Genomic DNA, 20,826 nt, shown 5'->3' on the forward strand with positions numbered 1-20,826 from the left:
AATATTGATCTTGATCATGAACCGCTATAAATGCTCCGTTAATACATATAAATTATTAAATTCATTAGGCAATTATATAATTTGGGGCAAATCCCACTGGTTTTACTCATTTAAATAGTCCCACTGATATCAACAGAATTTTGAGAGTAAAGATGAACAGGATTTGATTGTGTTGACCAGAATATAAAGACACAAAGAATTCCCATACCTTGCCGGGGAGGGGGGCGGAACGGTCCTAGGTCATATACAAAACCCCCAAACAATTATATGTTATAGCAGAAGCTTCCAAATACCTACAAAACCCCTAAGAACCTTCTTTTCCAATTTTTAATCTGTGTTGATGACTGCAACTTTGATATACCACCTTATTTTTAAAGACACATCATTACTGTCTACAACCACTTTAAGTCTGTTGAGGTTGTGTGCAAGGCTGCAGTGGAGGATAATTCCTAGGAATATTTCAAACTATAAATACATGAACATATCCAGGTATTTTTGGCACACCTATATGGAGAAAGACAAGCAACAAAGCAAATTTTGTCCTCTGACAAGGTGCAGCAGGAGCAATTACTAGCCCTCTAAACCTAGTGCTCCTGATAGTGTCCTCTTCACCACTAGCTGCAGCTGATTGGCAGTGACACTGCTTGATAAATAGTCCAGCTAGCAATATCTTCTCATGTTGTACATGTTTAACTGGTATTAATCAGTGTTTCTTAAAAAATTCTGGTCTAGTTTCTCTTGAAATGTGGTTACATGTCAAGAAGTGCATTAGAAGTAACTATTTAGAGGACCTGTTCCTGGAGCTTCTACCCTGTATCTGTCTCCACTATTGAAGAACTCCCCTCCCTCCCTCTCTCCCTTTTTCTGTTTTAAATGCAGTGTCTGCCTAAAGCTAGCTGGGGCTTTTGAAAACCTGGCAACAGTGAAGGGCACAATGTTGGGCAAGATTAGGAGCTACAAAGGAATGGGAAAATCTATAATTTGTAGACCCTGCTGTTATAGGAAGCTTTGGTCAAAGAAACAGTATGTATCTTAGTGTATTGCTGTGTGACATTAGAAACATCATGTATTCTTCCTGTTTGGGGAAATTATGCATAAAATATGTTCAGAAAAAAAAAATCCCAAACCAGCCCTGTCAATCATACAGTTTGTGCCAAGTATAAAAACAACAAAAAAACACCACAAAACCAAAAACACTACAAAAAAGGTAGAGTAGAAAGACTTCAGAGACAAAATTAAAGGAGCAGGCATTTCTAAGGCACCTGAATTACCAAGAGCAGGAAGAGCTTTCAGGAACTGAACTTTGACCTGCACTTCTGACATTAGCAGTACAGCACCTACCCGCTTCTTTAATCAAAACCAGTTTTTTGGCACCCTCTAGAGGTTTTGCTCCCACAGAGAAACAACTCAGAAGATAGATAATTATAGTTATCATAAAATTTGGGAGAGCTTACGATCCAGAATTCTAGCCTGTAACCAATGCAGACTGGTACAAAAAGGTTCATGCGAAAATGCAAAAACAATACATTAGAGAATCAATTCTGGTTTCATTCTGTGTGATCAGATTGCTCATCTCATTCAATTAGTGCCGGACTTCTGGGTCTATAGGAATAAAAACTAGAAAAACACATCACAATTAATACCACCCTGTTAAAAGACAAGGGAATAGAATTTCCACCACATAACTCTGCAGCTTTTTAAAATTTAATGTTTCATTTAGTTTATGAGAAAATAAACCAAACCCAAAGACAGCAAAATAATAGATCACCCATCTATGCAACACTGTAAAACAATATTCCTAACCTTTAGTGTCACACAGATTTTTTTTTTTTTTTATATAAAGTGGAATTTAAATTTTATTCATGTTCTCTGAATAAAAGCAGTGTTAATTATCCAATCTCTGGTCATTTGTCCAGCCACTCCTTCTCCCTTCCCCCCAAGCCCTGCCCATACAAAGTTTGAAGGGGACAAGACTTTCTACTACAAAACTCCTGTATGCCTTCTCACTTTTTGATCAAGTTGGTGTAAGGATGCAACTTCCTATATTTTATAATGAGGAACTACCTGTTCAGATGTCAGTAGATCATGCTCTCCAGGTTCAAGGCAAATGTGCTTAAACATTAAGCGTTAATTTTCTGCTATCATCACCCTATAAGTCTAAAAATACAGAGTCTTACAAGTAGTTGTACAGATTTAAGCAACTTCAACCAAAGCAGGAAACAATAGCTCATTTAAGATGCTTCATTATGAAACAAAAAAATGAAAAAACATTTTACAATCTGAATATTAACGAGGCATTTCCTAACATCAATAATATCACGAAAAATGTAAATTCCAACTGTGAAGTGTTTATTTTTAGGATAGTTTGAAATTGCCAGCCATTAGTCCAAAGCTTTCTGACTCCAAGACTGCTGGTCTTTTGTTGCAAATCTCTCTCCTTGTTTTTGTTGAGAAAGCAAATAAAACCCACATGGATCAGAGTGTCCAGGGTATCCCAGGAGCAACAGAAAAAGGGGAGCATGCTACATAGACTTCTCCAGTTCCAGTATCAGAGTAATTTGAGACATACACATCACTTTATTCAAAGTAGACTGCCATATCAGTGACTGGTGAAATGAAATGAAGACCAATTGCTAACAAAAATCATACAGCGTCTGCTTCGGAGAAAACTGTAATGAGACTCTTGAAATATCTTGATGATGGCTCCTCAGGGATCCAGCTCTAGCTACTGTGAATTTTGAATTTGAGGAGACTAAGTGTTGAATGTAGAAGAGTTGGTCTCAGGCAAGGCCGAATGGTGCTACACAGACACCCTTACTGCAGGCATACAGGCCCTACTAGAAACCCTGCAAAGCTTTGAGCTCCTTTACATCCTGTTCTATCTAAGTTCTCAGGCAGCATCAGAACACTCATTTGCCACCCGCCTGCCAAGAAACTTCTCCTGCACACTGGACAAGCCACAATGCAACTGACATCTTTGAACATCGGATATGTTGATCGTCCCAATGTGAAGACCACACACAGACTCCCATTTCCAGAGAAACCAGTTGCTTACTGTGTTAAAAGCAAGTGTCAGTGGCAACACATCAGGCCCATACCCAAGAGTCTTGCCTGGTCTCAGACAGCTTCCATTCCCAGTCTGAAGCCTTGTTCCTCATTCGACATTAAGTAACAGTTAAACTGATACTACAGCCCACTAATACCTGAATTTCTTTGAGACAATGCAGATGCCAAAGCAGAAGTCACAGAACAGTTGTGAATTACCTAGAAATGCAGCAGAACTCTGCACAGCTCTCCAGATGTGGCCTCATCAGTGCTGTGTAGAAGGGAGGAGTCACTTCCCTCCACTTCATGGTGACATTTTTCCTAATGCAGCCCAGGAGGCTTGTTTGGCTGCCTTTGCCATGAGAGCACACTGCTGGCTCATGTTCAACTTGTCCACCAGGAACCCCAGATCCTTCTCTGCAAAGCTGCTTTCCAGCCAGTTGGCCCCAGCATGTACTGGTGCACAAGATTATTCCAACCCAGGTGCAGAACTTGGCAAATTGCCTTCATTGAACTTCGTAAGGTTCCTGTCAGCTCTTTTCTCCAACCTGTTAACATCTCTCTGAATGGCAGCACAATCTGGCGTATCAACCACTCCTCACAGTTTTGTATCATCTGCAAACTTGCTGAGTGTAACCCTGTCCCATCGCCCAGATCACGAACAAAGATGTTAAACAGTATAGGATACCGTATCAATCCCTAGGGTACACCATTAGTGGCTGGCCTCAAGCTGGACTTCATGCTGCTGACCACAACCCTTTGAGCCCAGTAGTTCAGCCAGTTTTCAGTCCATGTCAGTGTCCATTTACCTCATCTGTACTTCAAGAGCTTGTCGATGAGGATGTTATGGGAGACTGTTAAAAGTCTCCCATAAAGTCATAATAAATGACACTCTCTGCTCTCCCTTCATCCACCATAGTCATCTCATCGTAGAAGGCTATCAATCAGGCTGGTCAAGCATGTCTTCTTCATAAATAGATGCTGACTACTTCCAATCACCTTCTTGTCCTTCATATGTTTGGAAATTATTTCCAGGAGGATTTGCTCCAGCACCTTCCCAGGGACTGAGGTGAGACTGACTGGCCTGTAGTTCCCCAGATCATCCTTCTTGAAGGCAGGAATGACGTTCACTTTCCTCCAGTCCTCAGGAACCTCCCCTGATCACCATGACCTTTCAAAGACAATTATTAGAGACTTTAAATCTCCTACAACTAATACAAAAGTAGAATTTTTAATGTAGGTGATGGGCAGATGCCATGATAAAGCAGATCAGCACAAACTCCTCCACTCTTCAGTGAGCAAATATAGTGTTGCCTACAAGCTAATTCTGAAGCCCAAGTCAGCTGTTCACTAGCATTTGATCAGATAGATACATTCTTGCATCTGTAACAGAGTCCACACCAGAATAAAAGGAAAAGACCTACTGGAACCATCCTGAGACAGCTTGATAGTCACAGACCGATAATGAGATGCCACAGAATTTCGTGTTACCATGGCCATGAGGAGTAAGCTCTGGTTTTCTGTCACTAACAACAGCCTGTGCCTTAACTCAGCAAAAAGCAGTATCCAAAACAAGTCAGCTAGTAGCTGAAAACACAGGTAATGAAGCCAAGAGCAAAGCTCATGAGAGCAGGAGACTGAGTAATGTCAGGGAAGGGTGCTCAACTGTGGAACAGTCTATTGGAAGAAGGCGGAAAAAAAAAAAAAGAAAATAAAAAAGACTCAAAGTCTATCCATCCTCTGAGGACACAGTAAAAAAATTATCTCTACCATGGATAAAGGAGATAATGTACTCTGCTATATCCACACATACTGGTAAACAAACTTATCTCCTAGAAACTATGGTTTTTAAAATGAAATTTCTCTTCAGATTATATCTGTAGGAAATATCATTGTCATTCACATTGTATTTACCCTTTTGAGGTGTAAGTGGTTTGTCAACTACACAAAAGTCTTGCTGATTGTAATCTGACAACCTAGAGGAACAATGGATAAGAAAAACAAAGACATGCTTCAAGCACCTCCTAGAATATAAATGTATAAAAATGTAAGGAATAATCACCTTATGTACATGCATTTAAGATAGTGATATTTAGAATAATTAGAAGGCAGATGTTCTAAAATTCACTGTACATTTCAATAGACCATACTATCAAGGCTGCCTACAACTATATAAATGGATCAGAGTTGTGAAAATCGGATTTCTCCAATAAATTAAAATAATTTTGCTCAGCCAACCTATTCTTCATTATTATTTTAACTGAAATAGTAGCAGCTACAAAAGCTACAACTAATGTTTCATGGAATTTGTTAAGTTTAACAAATTTTATTTTTTAAATTAATATTGCACTATATGTATTTTTGACTGTGTATTACATTGCTACCTGTAAATTATTCCAGAACAATAAATACAATCCATAATATGGCCAAAAACATCATTATGCATTCTTGCCAAAGTTATTGCCTATATTTGTCGAGATACTTTACTTCTTTTTAAACACACAAAGCGACAAAGGCAACTTCTACCTAATTATACAAAGTGCAAAGAAAAGTCTATGGTTACCTTCCGATCCACTGAGTCAAAGCCTAGGGTGTTCAGCCACCTTGGCCCCTTTCCCCTTTTGTTTCCTTTTTGTTTCTTTTGTGTTTTGTTTGTTTGTTTCTCCTTACAAAATGAATGTCAAGAAAAATGATGTCAAAAAAGACCACTTTTGAGAAATCATCTTAAAAGCTCTGAGATATTTTTAAGATAAACAAAAATCAGAATAGTATTTAATGTTTTGTGAAAGTGAGAGAAAATTGCTGAGAGATCGTCCAAATATTCTAGGGCTTACCTATGCTAATTATTTTGCTGAAGGAATCTTTAATGACTTCAACATCAACTTGACCCCTATTTGAAGAAGGCAACCTATGGATAGAGGAAATTCAAATATTTGTCCTTCATCTTCCTGCTCTGAGACTGTTTGCTTCTTTTTGCTTGAAATAAAAAAGGAAAGGACTGGAAATAAATTGTTACTAGTACCACAACAAGGCTTGAACAGAAGCTGTCCATCCAGCTCTCTCTTTTAGTATATGATGAAACAACAGCAAGATTCTTGCTCACAAATAAGGTTAATACCGTTCTTTATACACTCTGTGTTAATACAGCAGTATTGATGCTGCAGTAAGGGACCAGCAGCAGGGTATTCGCTGATACTTTGTACCGCTTCATTATTCTTGCAAAAGTAAGTTCTGGTTTTGTTCTTTAAACTTTTCATGGAGAAGGGACCTAGTATAGTTCACTTTTCCCCTCCCTTCTTTTTTCCCCTCCAAATGACTCCCTTTTTACTTATTTTCTTTTTTTTAAAGAAGAGACACAAGCTCAGTAATGGCGTTTTCTGTTTTGGAAAAAAGCCTCTTGCATCTCATAAAACATGTTGTTACCTGCTTGGGAAAACATCGTATGAAGTCAAGCAAAAGTTAGTTTTATGCCATCCATGCACTGGGAGCAGTATAACAAGAGACAAGCATTTGCTTAAGCAACATGGAAAGGGCTACATGTTCTAGGAGACAGAGTACATAAGCAACCAGGATCCTATTTTCATGCTTGTACCTGACCTGTGTTCAACCTCTCTAGACTTGTTTTCCCTTCAGCACTTGTGTTAGCTAGGTTTTTGAACTTTTCAGCACAAGGACCATCTGTGAGTATGTTTTGAACAGCACCGCTTCAACAGGGTCATGATCTAAGTTCAGTTGTCAAAACACTAATGTAGTACAAAATAAAGAGCCACTGCTATGTTTGATTACTTAGATGATTGATAAATTAACATTACAGTCTGTTACTCCATCTGCATTCTTGCATATGGTCTTTCATATATGGTACAGTTAATGAATCTACAGCATACGATTTTCTAAACACGCCCTGGGAGGGAGTTGGTTATACACCACTCAGCATCGGCAGAGAGTGCTGAAGCGTAGTCCTGACTGTGGTCTTGTCTTTGTTACTGCTTGTAAAAGGGCACAGATTAACTCAGAGGTGTTGAGCTCACTCATATTTCAAGGTGGGAAACGCTGGGATATTTACAACTAGCTTCAAGCTCCTGTTGTAACTTAGGTCTGAGGCCCAGTTTCATTAAAAAATTAGCCCACTGAAATTCAGTATCAATAGGAAGTGGATACACTTCCACTCAACGTTGAGAAGTTTGGTTGCATATAAGTAGAACAATAAGAAAGTTTGAAATGAGAGCTGCAAACAGGACAACTGAAGGAATTCCTGGGGCTTCCACCACAAGTTAGCCTGCATCTAGCGGTAGCAGCTTCAGCCCCTTGATCACACCTTTTTGCACCATAAAATTATTTCAGCTACAAAGTAGTATCATCAACTGCAGAGGAATGCAATATATAATGCATGCACACTTCTTAACAAGTGATAGCACTCACATTCTGTCAAAGAGCAGGAAAGATCCCAGACGTTTAAAATCATTTTTTAAAATGCAATAAACAGCATTCAAAAGGCAACAAAAACTTCCATGAGATTCTATTTAAGTCTTTACAAAAGAGGAAGCCTGCCTGACAGAAATAAATAATTAAGAGAGAAGCAGCACTGCTTTATACGTCTGTTATGTTTTGGGTAATATTTGAATGTCATATTTAGGTGTTATTAAAAACTCTGCATATATATTCAAATTTCAAAAGTTTTGTATGTAGAAATGCTCAGACCTTAAATTGCCATCCCCTTTTTATTCTTCTTTTCTACATGTGTATGAAAAAGATGAAGATTAAAACATCAGAAACATTACACAATGTTCTATAAATTCATGCAGCAGGGCAAGTCACCTTTTTGAAGAAGGTCTAAAATGATTCATGTGCAAAGCAGAAAAAGCTTTGTGCTGGTCTTCCTTTCTCTGACTGTTCCTGTGAAATGCAGATATATAGCTGTGCTTCAGAAATACACTTTATATCTAAAACCTGGTATTATGAAATAAATCACAAGTCTCTAACCCTTTCACATAAACTACTGTAAGTTGCACATTGAAGGGAATGGAATACAAAACTAAAATTATTTTAGCTATCCTCAAACTCCATTGAAGTGGTAGAGGATTTATCGCAGTCACGTTGCCTCCCTTAGCTGATCCAAAACCAAACATACATCTCAACTCATACCATTCCAACAGGCTAGGTTCTTGATGAATTACACAGGCAACCTGAGGTGCCGTAGCTACCGCTTACTGCTGAAGCTGATTTCCCTTCTGAATGGGAGCAGCCACCGAAAGCCCATACCACTCTTCTACGTAGACATTTCTACCTTTACATATGTTTTGCCACCTTGATACAGACCCTGAAGTATGTCTCTCTCTCTTATACCATCTACTTAATTTAGTCATACTGTTACTGTTATTAAGTACTGTAGTTTTATTGTTTCACTGTAAGAAAACAAATATTTTTGCTTTAAAAAAAGAACTTCATCTAACCTGAGTTTCAGGTGGCTACCATACTTCCTAGCAATAAGAAGGGCAATTTACAGAGTTCAAATTCTCTCTCATTTTTTATTTTACAACTTTTATTCAAATAACAATATCCCATATATTAATATATGTGCATTCAACAAACACACAGAAAAATGGGTATTTCTAAATGTGTCCTCAGTATCCAAAGCTTGCACTTCTATCCTCAGGTGAATAGAAAAGTTGAACCTATAGCCCAATAGCTTACTCCAGACCTGAAGGCTAAATCACATCATTAAAACGTCAAACTCATTAACCCTGTCTTCAGTGTAAACACCAATACAGCTTCTTCATAGGATGACAGCATCCTAACATGTACAACACATTTACCAGCACATGGTTTTGCTGGATAGGTAGGTAAGCATGAAAGAAGAGCGGAACCAAGAAGAGCACAAACCAGTATCACCTTGAATGTGCGCAGGGGAGGAAACCTGGCACCTACTTCTCTAGAGACAAGCAGTTCAAGAGGATTCACCCGGATCCTTACAGACCACTGTGTAGAACTAACGCATTTCAGAAAGTGGATCAATAGCTAGAAGAGTTAGGGAAATACTTTTAACTTTGTAACCTCAAGAGCAATCACTCTTTTCCTTCCCATTCTCCCTCTGATTTCAGTTTTAGGGACTACTTCAGTTTTCCACTTGTCCTATTCCTCGTGGCCCACTCAGCTTTTTCATACCAACCGCTCATTCTCTTTTGTTAAGCAAAAAATAGGACTACATTGCATAGCACTACAAATTAGATATTCCTAAATAAAACCATGTGACAAAAAGCCTTCATTTTTGGCCACCTGCCAATGCTATGTAGTTATTAAATCCAAAGTAGAACCAAAACACCACGTTTAAATAAACATTTATTAGAAAAGTATTTGAAAAACATGGATTCTTAAATGTTACGATGAGAATATTAAGCCCTTCAAAAATAAGGAGTCCTCGCGTCTGTACCACAGTCCTGGTATTTTACCAGAGGCATGCTAAATACATTATGAATAAGTGAATTTAAAAACAGCGGAAGGGGGAGAAATAATTCGTTCATTCCCAAGAACACATATTTCCATAAACTTAGTTACTTGTTTTAGAGGTCTATACAACTTTCTAGAGAACAACAGCATTTATTGACAAGCATACTACAGTATCAGGTAAACAAACCTTATACTTCCAGAACTATGCTGTTCTACAGGTCAGGAAGGATATGTCTGTAAGGTAAGTTACCTAAACAAACTAGCATTCTGATTTTTTCCTTCTCTTTCCCACTCCTCCACCAGTTTTTACCCCACCTGGAACTCATATTGATCAAATCTGGAAAATAATCATTAAACCCAGTATGGCAAATCTTACGAGTTCTAAAGTATAAAAATTATAAACTAGTATTGAGATTACTCATCCTGCCTGTTTTATAAACACTGTAATACCTGTAATTTTATTTAAAAAGACAAACCAAACCAAACAAACAAAACAAAAAAAAAAACAAAAAACCACAACTGTGTCATGACATACATTACATTGTGGAATTACTGAAGAGTCAAGTGAAAGAAAGTTGAATAAAGAGAAAAAATATTTTTACTAAGGTACATCTTGTAAAGCACCGGTCTTCCATTTAATCAGTTGGATTTCTGTTACCACATTCAACAAGAGTACAACTGGGTTTTGCCTGGGGGAAAATACAAAATTACATTGCGTTTGAGCTTGATATACAAGTTATGTAACACTCATGTAAGAGAGAAATTTTAACATTTGACACAGGTGCAGCTAATTCCATACCTGCTTATAGCATACGAGTAGAATATATGCATGCATGCATTTCTTAAACATGTTCAAACTGTAGTTTGCTTATTGTATCTGTGCAAGATATCCTGTTAGAACTAGTATACTTTTGTAAATGAAACACTCCTGAAAATGTGTTTCTAAAAATATTTACTACAAATCACCAGGCTGGCTCAACTACCTGTGTTAAAAGATTGAATTAGCATCTTTCCTATTCATGAACAATACAGCAATTGTGCCTTCCAGCCTGTCTGCACCTTCCTCCCCCAGCCGTTTTTGATTTGTTATTAAGAGTATCTCAGATCTCTTTCTCTGCTTTGGACAGTAGACATGCAGTAAAAAAAAACAAACACAAAAGCAATTTATACTGCAGAGTCTTTGGCTCCTTGACAAACATCATTGCTCCAAGTCTGTTCTGTCAATAGATCACCAGCAATCTGTGATTTGGGGACCTGAAATATCGTCATCACCACTGATCAAAAGCCAAGTAGCTCCTTGCTGGATATTTTTAGAGGCGAGACCATGCTGAGAGAGTCTCAAACAGAGCGATCCATCAGCAATGGCAGCCTAAGGACTCCAATGGGCAGAGCAACGTTGTAGAGGAAACCCCTGCTCCCCCTCACCGGCCAGTTCTGGTTTGAACAAATATATTTAGGTATTTCACACACAAACAGGAAAATCAGGTTCTCTGAAGTGACACAGGCCAGCATGCTTTCCAATGAAATGACACCAGCATGTTCAGGAGGTCAGACAGAGATGCCAGATCTCTAAAATCCAAGATGTCCCAAAGTCCTAAATGTAGGTGAAGTTTATGCGGCACTTAGCTGACATTAAGTGTCATAGCATATTCCTCAAATACTAATGTTGCACTTGCTAAAAAACAAACAAACAAAAAAAAACACCCACAACTTACTTTGGAAATGCAACTAAATTGCTTTACTTAATCTAACTGTGCAAAGTTTTAGCCATTCTAAGCTAAACTGAAGGCATAAAACATGATCCAAGTCTAGAATTTTGCTTTTACCACTCAAAAACAGGTGTCTTCTCTGCTCAGTTTAAGTCCTTTTATACTAATACACATGAAATAGAAAAAATATTTATTACTCACTACCAGAAATTCACATCTCTTAAAAAAGACCAGGGCAGGGGGCTGGGCCGGGGCGGGGGGGCGTGTCACAAGGACAGCAAGACCTATACGTGCACTGCACCTCCTAGACTTAGAGATAGAAAAGTAAGAATTACAAAGCTGATTACTCTTGGCTGCTTTTAATTAAAAGGTACTTACAGAGAGGGAACATTTAAGACAACTGATCAAAACTCCACCTCAAAAAGGCAAAGAAGAGATTAAGGTTAAGTTTGACACCATACCTTTGCATTTCATCCACATAAAGTAATTGCTGCACTATAAGGGAATGTGTGTTTCCTTCTGAAATGAGGAGTATTATCCATCCTTTGAGTGCTCATTATGACAGTCAGCATTGAGAATTAAGTGCATAACATCCCAGTGGAAACACTCAGAGGCTAACGAACTTCCCTAAGTTGACCAGAAATGCATGCTTTAGAATCTGTGATTCTAAATTTACCCTTTAATTAGACACACATGTTTCTAATTAAGCTCAACCTGTCCATCCTTCTTTGAAGATATTAAAGTCAGAGTTCACCAAGACCCTTGAGGGGTGCAATACCTTCTTGTTCTTGGTAAAGACAACAGAAGTCGGAAGTGAAATATAAGTGCAATAAGCTGCCAAGCTTGTCAGAAACATTTTCAACCAAAAATGCATACTTGTGAACCTATAAAATCTTTAAAGGGACCATCATATTTATACAGGAGAAAAAGAGGAAATGGTATTGCGTATCTCATAGGCATTCAACTATAGAATGCTGTATGTCATTAGTAAAATAAAAGCAAGTGTAGTAGTTAATCCTTAATGAGGTCTGTGCCAGATTACAAATGCTATTTTTCCCAGAGTGAACCAAACTTTACCTTCTAAAAGTCATGTAGACATATCTGAGAGGCATTTGGGAATTCATTTGGTGATCCCGAAACAGGACTTCCAACCCTGTTACTCAAAACCCTTCTATTGGGCATAAATGCTATGGATGTGGTTTAACGACAGAAATAAAGAAATCAAATGCATGTGTCTTCTGGTTTTGTAATTGTAATGATAATTTTGAGAATGCGTTAGGCCTTCTATATTATTGACACTTATGTAGAAGAGATACTATCACATTTCCAAGTTTTCCCCAGTACCACCAGCTGACATACATCAGCACTGCAGTGGAAATCCATATATAAAGTCACATTATTCTTGTAAGTCAAGCTTCAAAACCATTTGCAGTAAGAATAGCAAGAATTATGCAATTCATCTATTACTGTCAACCTCTTTCATTAAAGCACAAACTTTTTTAAAATACCCAGAGCTTTTTTGTTCTATTTACTGCATTTCTAAAGCACGCTAGGTCAGACAAGGTTAGGCACTGAACTGAAGGTTCAGGTTACCATCATGTGGATCAAGGATACAGGTACTTCATCAGAAATATTCAGAAGTTTAACAAAATGATTAGTCATATTTGACAATTTGTTAAAATGCTCATAGACTGACCTAGATTTTGATTTTAAGAATTCACTAGATTATCCACTCTGTATTTAGCATCTACACCGTTTAGGAGCCCAACTCCCACTTCCCATGAGACTTCAGCTTCTAGATCACACAGAATCTCACTTTCAGAGATACCACACCATTCAGAAATGAGATTATGCCATTAGGCATGTTCAAAAGCTGCCCTGAAGTTGAGTTGTTGTAAGAAATACGTGAGAAAGAGATGGTGTTAAGAATGCTTTAAATAAGCAGATACCTGAAAGAACTCAATTTCTCAAAAAATTCTGGCGTACAAGACAACCACAAGGTTTGCCCAAGCAGGCTTTCCATGTCTAACCTTGAGCCATTTCCATTGCTGAAAACCTTTAAGCTGTTGTTTCCTTAGATAACCGTTCTCTGCCCTAGCCTTCTGCCTTCTCATTCTGCTTTTCATTGAATATGAACCTCCATATCCAATGCCATGTCATTTTTCATGCCAAAAAATGCTTTTGCCTTCCCATATGCCAAACAGGTAAAGCAACAGTCAACCTCTTGGCAAGAAAAACAATTATTTTTAAACAAGCAAATCTGACATGGACAACAACCACCTGTTTTCAAAGAAACCTGATCACTATCCAGCCAAGTACCACATTAGGAGAAAACACCAGAATGCCAGGACTTGACTGACATAACGGTGTATGTCATTTTCAGAGAACTGCACTCCTTTGTACAAGTTAGACTCTTCACTCGGATAAATCTAAAATAATGTAAATTAAAAAAAAAAAAAAAATCTGTAGATCAGCTAGCATACCAGAAATATACACACTCGTGAGTTTCATATTTTGGTGGAAAACTATAGGCAAAAACCGGAAGGTTCACATGTTCTGCTTCCAACATCCAGAGCAGATTTTCTTGCTTTTCAGATATCCAGCTTCAAAAATTGTAGAAGTACTCTCACGGGAAGCAGGAATTAAAATATAACACACTCCTTGAAATTTATTGTCTGGAGCCTTGAGTTACCCCTGAGACCCTTACCAGTCACCCTTCCAAACTGCTTGCAGAGGCCTTCCGTTACAACCAGCCTTTACAGGATGCAGATTATAAATTTTAACAATCCTAGTGGTACTGAAAGGTACAGCAATTTTCCACCACCACATTGAAACTTATTTCTAATTATTTCCCCAAACATCTTAGTAATTTAAAATAAATTAATCAGATATAAATGAATATGTAAGAGTTAAATCTCATTCAGTGGGTTTAAAACAATAAGGAACCCCAGAATCTCCCTTTATGCTACCTGCTTAATTTCATTTGGGTCCCGTTAAAAATTCAGCCTTAAAGCGATATTTTGGTGTTACTTAATTGAACAATAATTGACTGTTTTAGGACAGAAGAATGTACCTATGGCTGAAAAAAAGAATACGTTTATGTTACACTAAGCAGACAAATTTAAGTTTTAATGTCAGTTTCCAAAAGTAATTTTCTTGACCAAAAGGAAATTGCTGTACTGTGAAGATTTTGGGGAGATGAAGAAATCAATTGCAAACTTGGCAAGGAAAAAAAAGGGGGAGCAGGGGGAAAAGGTAGAAGAAACAGTGAGGAAAAATTCAAAATCTTCCCCTAGAGAACCTTTTATGAAAATCCCCTTTGGCTCTCGGATGTTCTTGATTTTGGATGTTACTACTCAAAGCGGACTCTGCATATTTGTGGCTTCTCAAAATGAATGAAAACAAGTGGAAAATAATGGTTTGTTATACAGTAGAACTATTATGACTAATGCAATAAACCATAATAAAATGTAAAATAACATCAAACATGGTTATTTTATATATGAATTTTAAAAGCTACCACCTTTTTGGTAGGTCTGAGAAGTACAAAGTTTTAAAGTTTCATTAGAAGCCTGGTTTGTTTTTTTTTTTTTTCCAGGAACTTCAATAAAATAGGCAGTGGCCAAAAGGACAAAATACTACATACTCTTCCATGCTTTATGTCTCTTGAAGTTATTGCTTATTACTATAATTGAATTTTGTAAAGTAGAACAGGCAGATTAAGAGCCAGCAGGATGCACTAGAAGTTAGCATGCCAAGAGCAATTTAAGCAAATATTAAATACTTGCTCTCATAGATAATGAGATGTTTCTCCGTTTCTTAGTTTTACACTAACTGGCAACTAATACAAAGGAAAAAAAAAAAATCTATTAACATGGCTATCAGTTTACATATAAACAGACAGCCTATTTCCTTTTCAATTTTATTGAATTTAAATTTTGTCCAGCACACTGCCAGAGAATCTGGTCAGGCAATCTGCTTTTACAACCCATTCATGACACCAAGTTAGCACATCCCAAGGGGACAGAAGAAATTGTTTCAGTGTGTCATGCTGCGTTCAGATTTCTGTCCAAGTGAGCCTAACTACAGAAGAGCCATTAGCCAAAGGGTCATGTGGTTCTGCAGTGCGTGAGCAGAGGACTGCATACCTGCCCTGCATGGAGACTTCTTATTGACATAAGAGAAATAATTTTTCCCATCATGCCCCCATCGAAAAAAAAAAAAAAGAAAAAGAAAAAAGGTCAAAAAAATGTTTTTGCAGGTGTCATGAGTTTTGTCAAGAAAAAAAAAATCAATCTCTTATTTAAAAGCAAATGTGTTTTAGTCCTATTTGAGAGTCATTCTGTCATTTAAAAAAATAAATGCACCATATTTAAAAATGCTGCCTCCATTAAGGTTTATTGTTTACTTGTATGTTATTAATAATTAGACTACTAAATTTAATATTGTGCAGTTAAATAAGCATCCAAAACTCATCCTGTAATAAGATCTTACCGAGACCTTCAAAGGGGAGAAACAATCAATTTCATTTTTGTCAAACCTCAACTGTAACTTGAAATATCAAACTCTTCATGACTTACAAGAGCAATCAATAAGCATCAAAACCACATGTCCTTATTTAAGTAAAGAGTACTGTAATAATGTATTTTCCTTATCTTGCTGATACTCCTGAAAACAGTTGCTTCTAGGAATTGTTGAAACGTATGTTTGAAATCCTAACAAAGATATGCTGGAACTTCCACAAGTGACAGGCTCTAAAAAAATCGTATCACACTGAACCATGAAACAGAAAATACATCTGAAATTTAGTGCAAAATTTATCACTCGTGAGTTCTGTTGATTCTGTTATCTGCTTCATTTACATGCCAATCTACAGCCCTACCTAAAAACGCATTTCTTAAAACCCTTAAAATAAGGTGCTCCGGCACTTCCTTTGTAGCATAAGTTGATTTTACATGTGTCTTGAGAAACAAATGCTTAACACCAAACCACAGCCATTAAATTGATACCATCCATCAGCAAAGGTAAATTATGCAAATTAGATTTATGCAAACACCTTTTTTTTTAGTTGCTACTATTTCTATTTTGTGGAGCTGTCTGTCAGAGTTCATTATGTGAGGATGAAATTATTTTAGTAGCATTATTCAAAAAAACACAGCAAAAGTCACAAGCTTGTGTCACTGATGAGCTATTTATTGCTTTTAACGTCCGTTCAGGTACCTGACAAACCGAACTCCAGGACCGTAGCTGGAGTTCCCTTCCCACAGCATCTTTCTTGCAATCCATAAAAAGTCATGCAACTGGCATTCAGAAATAAATACTTTGCTTCCTACCAGCTGCTTTGAAGGGTATTCCTTTGGTACGTATACACAGCACAGCCCGCTACTCCTTTTTTCAGAGCCTCTCTTATATAACAGACTGCAAAAACCATCTCTGAACAACGTGATCAAGATGAGATCTCCTGTTTCGGTACTACAACATTCAACATAATCACATTCAACGCAGTCCCGAGCCATTAATCAACTTCTTACTAATGAGGATGATCTATCTCAAGTTCTCTGCAGTTTTGCAGGACGTAGACCGACAGTCAGTCAAGGCTCCCAAAGGGTCAAGTCATTCACAGACTGAAAAGAGACAGCTTCACCAACTTGGCTCTGAATTAGTCTTACAAGGGTATCTGATCATCGTAGAACGTCCGAGTTTTGCTTATATATCACAGTGTCCCTAGGTGGTTTGGGCTTAGGGCTGGGGCTCCTCCCCAGATAACCTGTGTGAAGGTAAATAGGCTCACAAAAGCCCTAAAGCCAGTTGAGTCTCAGAGGCAGCAGCTTTCTCTGGAGACCTGCACCTAACTCCCTCACGCCATGTCATTTACACACTGACCAACTAAGTAGGCTGTTTGAAAAATACCAACCCAGCCTACATGAGTTAGATAATCACTTCATTTTTTAAGACAGGATGAATACATCCTTAAATACAGGATGACAAAGATATTTTTCCCTCTCTTGGTTTTGCAAAAGCCCACAACAGAATTACATAAACTCCATATAATTCTGGGTAGTCCTCTCGCTATCTTGAGGTACGTAAGTCTTGATGGACGCTATGGAGAGGGTTGGTACAAACCACAGCTCAGGCCAATTCGCTGTTTTCACTTTACATACAGACTACCTATACAGACTGTGAAACTAAACCTGCAATGTGAAGTTTTTACTTTATCTTGTTATTGCCAATAAAAAGGCATACATGTTTTAAGGGGCACGAATATCAGTTACTACAGCCAATAAACTTAACAGCTGGGCATTTAATAAAGGGGCCTATTCGTTTCTGGATATTTTCTGCAAGTTTTGGATATTTTTCTATAATGCACAGGGTTAATCATGACACCCTGAATCGGAACAAAGCACACCCTTAACACTCAAACTATGAGAAAGAAAACGTCTCTGCACAAGATGCTGTATTCCATTCTTTCATGTATTCGTGCCTCCAATTCCTCCAGGGGAAATTTAACATGGTTTCTAAAATGATCGCTCTTCAGGGCTTTTTTTATTTTTCTCCAAGATCCCCGTCCAGATGAATTTGTGTATTACATGTACCGCCTGTGCTACCGCACCTCCTCTGTGGTGACTTGATTTCAGCTGAAGCTACGCTTTGACCGATCGATGCAAGCACATTACACACCAGAATAAGAGTAAGGTAAGGATAAAGGGAAGAAAAGCATCTTTCCTTTCAGCCATTAAATATAGATCAACGAAACATAACAGTGCACATCGCGGCTCCCCTCCCCACCCCCTCCGCCCGCTCCTCGAGCGCAGGATTTCGCAGACGGTGGCTTCAAAGGAAGAACACCTCCCCCCCACCCGCACACACTCACAGACACACAGACACACGCACAGACACACAGACACAGGCAGCAGCCGCCGCTCGGAGCCGCCCCGGGGCCCGGGCCATCGGGCAATCGCCCCACCACCTCCCGCCCGGGCTCCGCGCAGGGCCGGGCGCTGCCCCCGCCCGCGGGTCCCCGGGCCCCTTCTTCCTCCTCCTCCTCCTCCCCGGCCCATGACTTCACTGCCGTAACGAGTACATTAGTGCAGGGCGTCGGGAGGCACGATGCCGCGGATGCCCTACATAAGCAACGACTAACGTAGAAAGAAAGGGAGGAAAGAGATGCAGGGGGGGGAGGCGCGGGAGGAAGAAACAAGGGAAAATAACGCACTTCGTTACCTCTCCGCTGAAGGCACAGCCACAGCTCCAGCAGCCCAACCCAGCCCGGCTGCCTCGCCGAGCGGAGCAGTGCAGGAGCCCGCACCAAGAAAAGAAATATCACGCAAGCGGGAAGGGGGGTGGGGGGGGAGGGAACCTGGCACCATTACGGTGCCTGTCGTACTCACCGATCGGCGCCGACTCAGCCTGCTTTCTCCCAAACATATACCAAAACCCAACAGCAAATCCTCAGTCCGCTAGGCAAGGATGAAGGGGGGGGGGGGGGGGGGCGAGCGACGGCCCCGGGCTTCACCGCAAGGTCCTGACCTTGCCCAGCTGCAGCATCTTCGGCTTGCCCCCCCCCGGGCGTGCGCCTCTGCCCGTCTGCGTGTGCGCCCCTGTGTCCCCGTGTCCGTGCGAGCGCGCCGATCCGGCTCCGAGGGGCTCCGCCGCAGGACAGCTGCCCGCTGGCTGCCGGGGCGAGGCGGGCTCGGCATCCACCGCCCCGCCGCTCGGGCGAGGTGCGGGGCCGCTGCGGCGGCGGCGGCTGGGGCAGGCTGCGCGGCGCCGCCGTAGCGCAGCGCGCCTGGCGGGCGCACCGGCCGCGGGATGTGGCCGAAGGAGACACAGCCGCCGCCGCCGCAGCATCTGCCGCCGCCGCGCTCCCTCCCTCCCTCCCCGCCTGCCTCCGCCCCTCCCTCCCCCGTCCCCTCCCCAGCAGGAGCCCGCCCGCCGCGGCCGAGCAGCCGGCGCTGAGGGGGAGAGCGGGCGGCTCCGCTCCCGCTGAGGCGCCGCCGCCGCCGCTTGCGCCGGGCGGGGCCGGGCTCTGGTGTACGGGGGAAGGGGGAGGCAGGGCGGCGCGCCGGGGGCGCAGGTGTGGGGGCGCGCCCCGGGGCCGGGGGAGAGCAGAGAGCAGCCCCCCCCCGGCAGTAGGTTGGGCGACTGAAACTTGAGGTCTGCCAGCCAAAATGGTAAAAGCAACGGGGAAGCGAGAGCTTGTTCCCCCGCTCGTTTCTCCCTGGGTTCTCTCTCCCCATCCTTGGGAAACCCAGGTGGAAAACACACCATGTTTTCAGAAGTCTTCTTGCGAGCAAAGAGGGTAAGGAATATGGAAGTCATGTTTACTCCTGTGCACGCTTAACCCTTTACTGAGAAACTTGTGTCAAATGCAATTACAGCACTCACCTGAAAGTTGCCATTCCATTGGTCCTTTAACTTGCTGCGCGGAGTTTTGGTATCTGAGAGAAAATACCAATCTGTTGTTGTTGTTGCCTAGGGTAATTACCGCTAATTCACGCTCGCAGCGGTCTGAATATCAGCGTGGCAATCAGGAAAGCCAGTTACCGGGCTGAGCCGCCAGGGCAACGCCTCCAACCGGTTATTTGCCCGCCCGACACCTGCTTGGCCGGGGCGAAACCCGCGCCCGCTCCGGGCGTGAGGGGCCGCTCCCGCGGGAAGGGGCGCGGGCCGCGGCGCTGCCAGCCTCCCGGGGGGCCCCGTCCCGGCCCGTCCCGTCCCGCTCGCTACGGGCCCGCCGCGCAGTTGGCCGAATAAATCATTAGCAGGCGCCTTATTAACAGCTGTGGATTTGAAAGATGCATCTGCAGGCGGATTTAGCCGACTCAGTCGCGGTAAGGATCGCCGCCGCCGCCGGGCTGCAGAGCGACTCGCTGCTGCCACCTTTCGCTTGGCGTTTTCGCAGCTTTCCCAAACCCTCATGCAAGCAGGAGCTTTACCTCACCGAGGTGGAGTAGGAACGTCACCGCCCCGAGGGTTGAGGTGAAGTTACCCTCGTTCCGTTTCACGAGGAGGCCGGAGACTACGTCTCCCCTTCATCGCATCGCTCATGCCGTCTCTGGCGCCAGAAAGGCTTCTTTGCTGCCTGTGGTCTCTTTTTTTTGTTTTATTTCCTTACATAACTTGTCTTCATTTTACCTTTGCTGTTTACCTGGGAAGGATTAAGTGCAGAATTTTGTGTGCACTGCCTTGAGGCCAGCTCATTCATCAGCTATCTCTAGCCTCAAAATAAGCATGCTTGTTTTCATCTACTCAAAGATGCACCCTAGGAACAGAAGAGAAAATTAGTATTCGGAGCAGTCTACTTAAGCAATTCAAGAAGCCATAACAGTAAATAGTTAAATAAATCTACAGTAATTAAGAGTTTGTCCATCTGAATCTTCTCCTCATCTAAAGAAAGAAGAAAAGTTGATTCCCTGTCTTTGTCCAAGCTTGTAACAGCAGTATCGGGCCTGCCCTGGCCATCTGAAGCTGGAATAATCAGCAGCTGGAGGTATAAAAACTGCTAGCATAGTAGCCTAGCCCACTGTTGGATGGTTAGGGCCCTATCCTGGGAAGCAGACTGGTCTTCCAGTCTGAAACTCCTAATCAGACATGCAACTCAGCTCTCTTGTTTCTTGACAAATGTTCT

At 41.1% G+C, this 20,826-nt stretch overlaps 1 protein-coding gene across 4 annotated transcripts in view; it reads right to left on the bottom strand.

The window, feature by feature from the left end:
* CTNND2 (catenin delta 2) overlaps positions 1-19,913 on the bottom strand; it is a 690,230-nt gene extending 670,317 nt beyond the window's left edge. For 3 of the 4 annotated variants that reach the window (XM_087760884.1, XM_087760869.1, XM_087760913.1), the window contains exon 1: positions 18,587-18,688. In XM_087760884.1, the coding sequence (XP_087617010.1) occupies positions 18,587-18,623 (37 nt within the window). In that variant the 5' untranslated portion in view covers positions 18,624-18,688. Of the gene's footprint in view, positions 1-18,586; positions 18,689-19,583 lie in introns of those variants that run through there. The other variant, XM_087760877.1, reaches the window with a different exon arrangement.
* Between the last annotated feature and the right edge of the window lie 913 nt (positions 19,914-20,826).

The sequence above is a fragment of the Nipponia nippon genome, unplaced genomic scaffold (genome assembly GCF_047370975.1).
Source record: "Nipponia nippon isolate SJK-2023a ecotype South Korea unplaced genomic scaffold, ASM4737097v1 scaffold_1, whole genome shotgun sequence".
In the NCBI taxonomy this organism is placed as follows: domain Eukaryota; kingdom Metazoa; phylum Chordata; class Aves; order Pelecaniformes; family Threskiornithidae; genus Nipponia; species Nipponia nippon.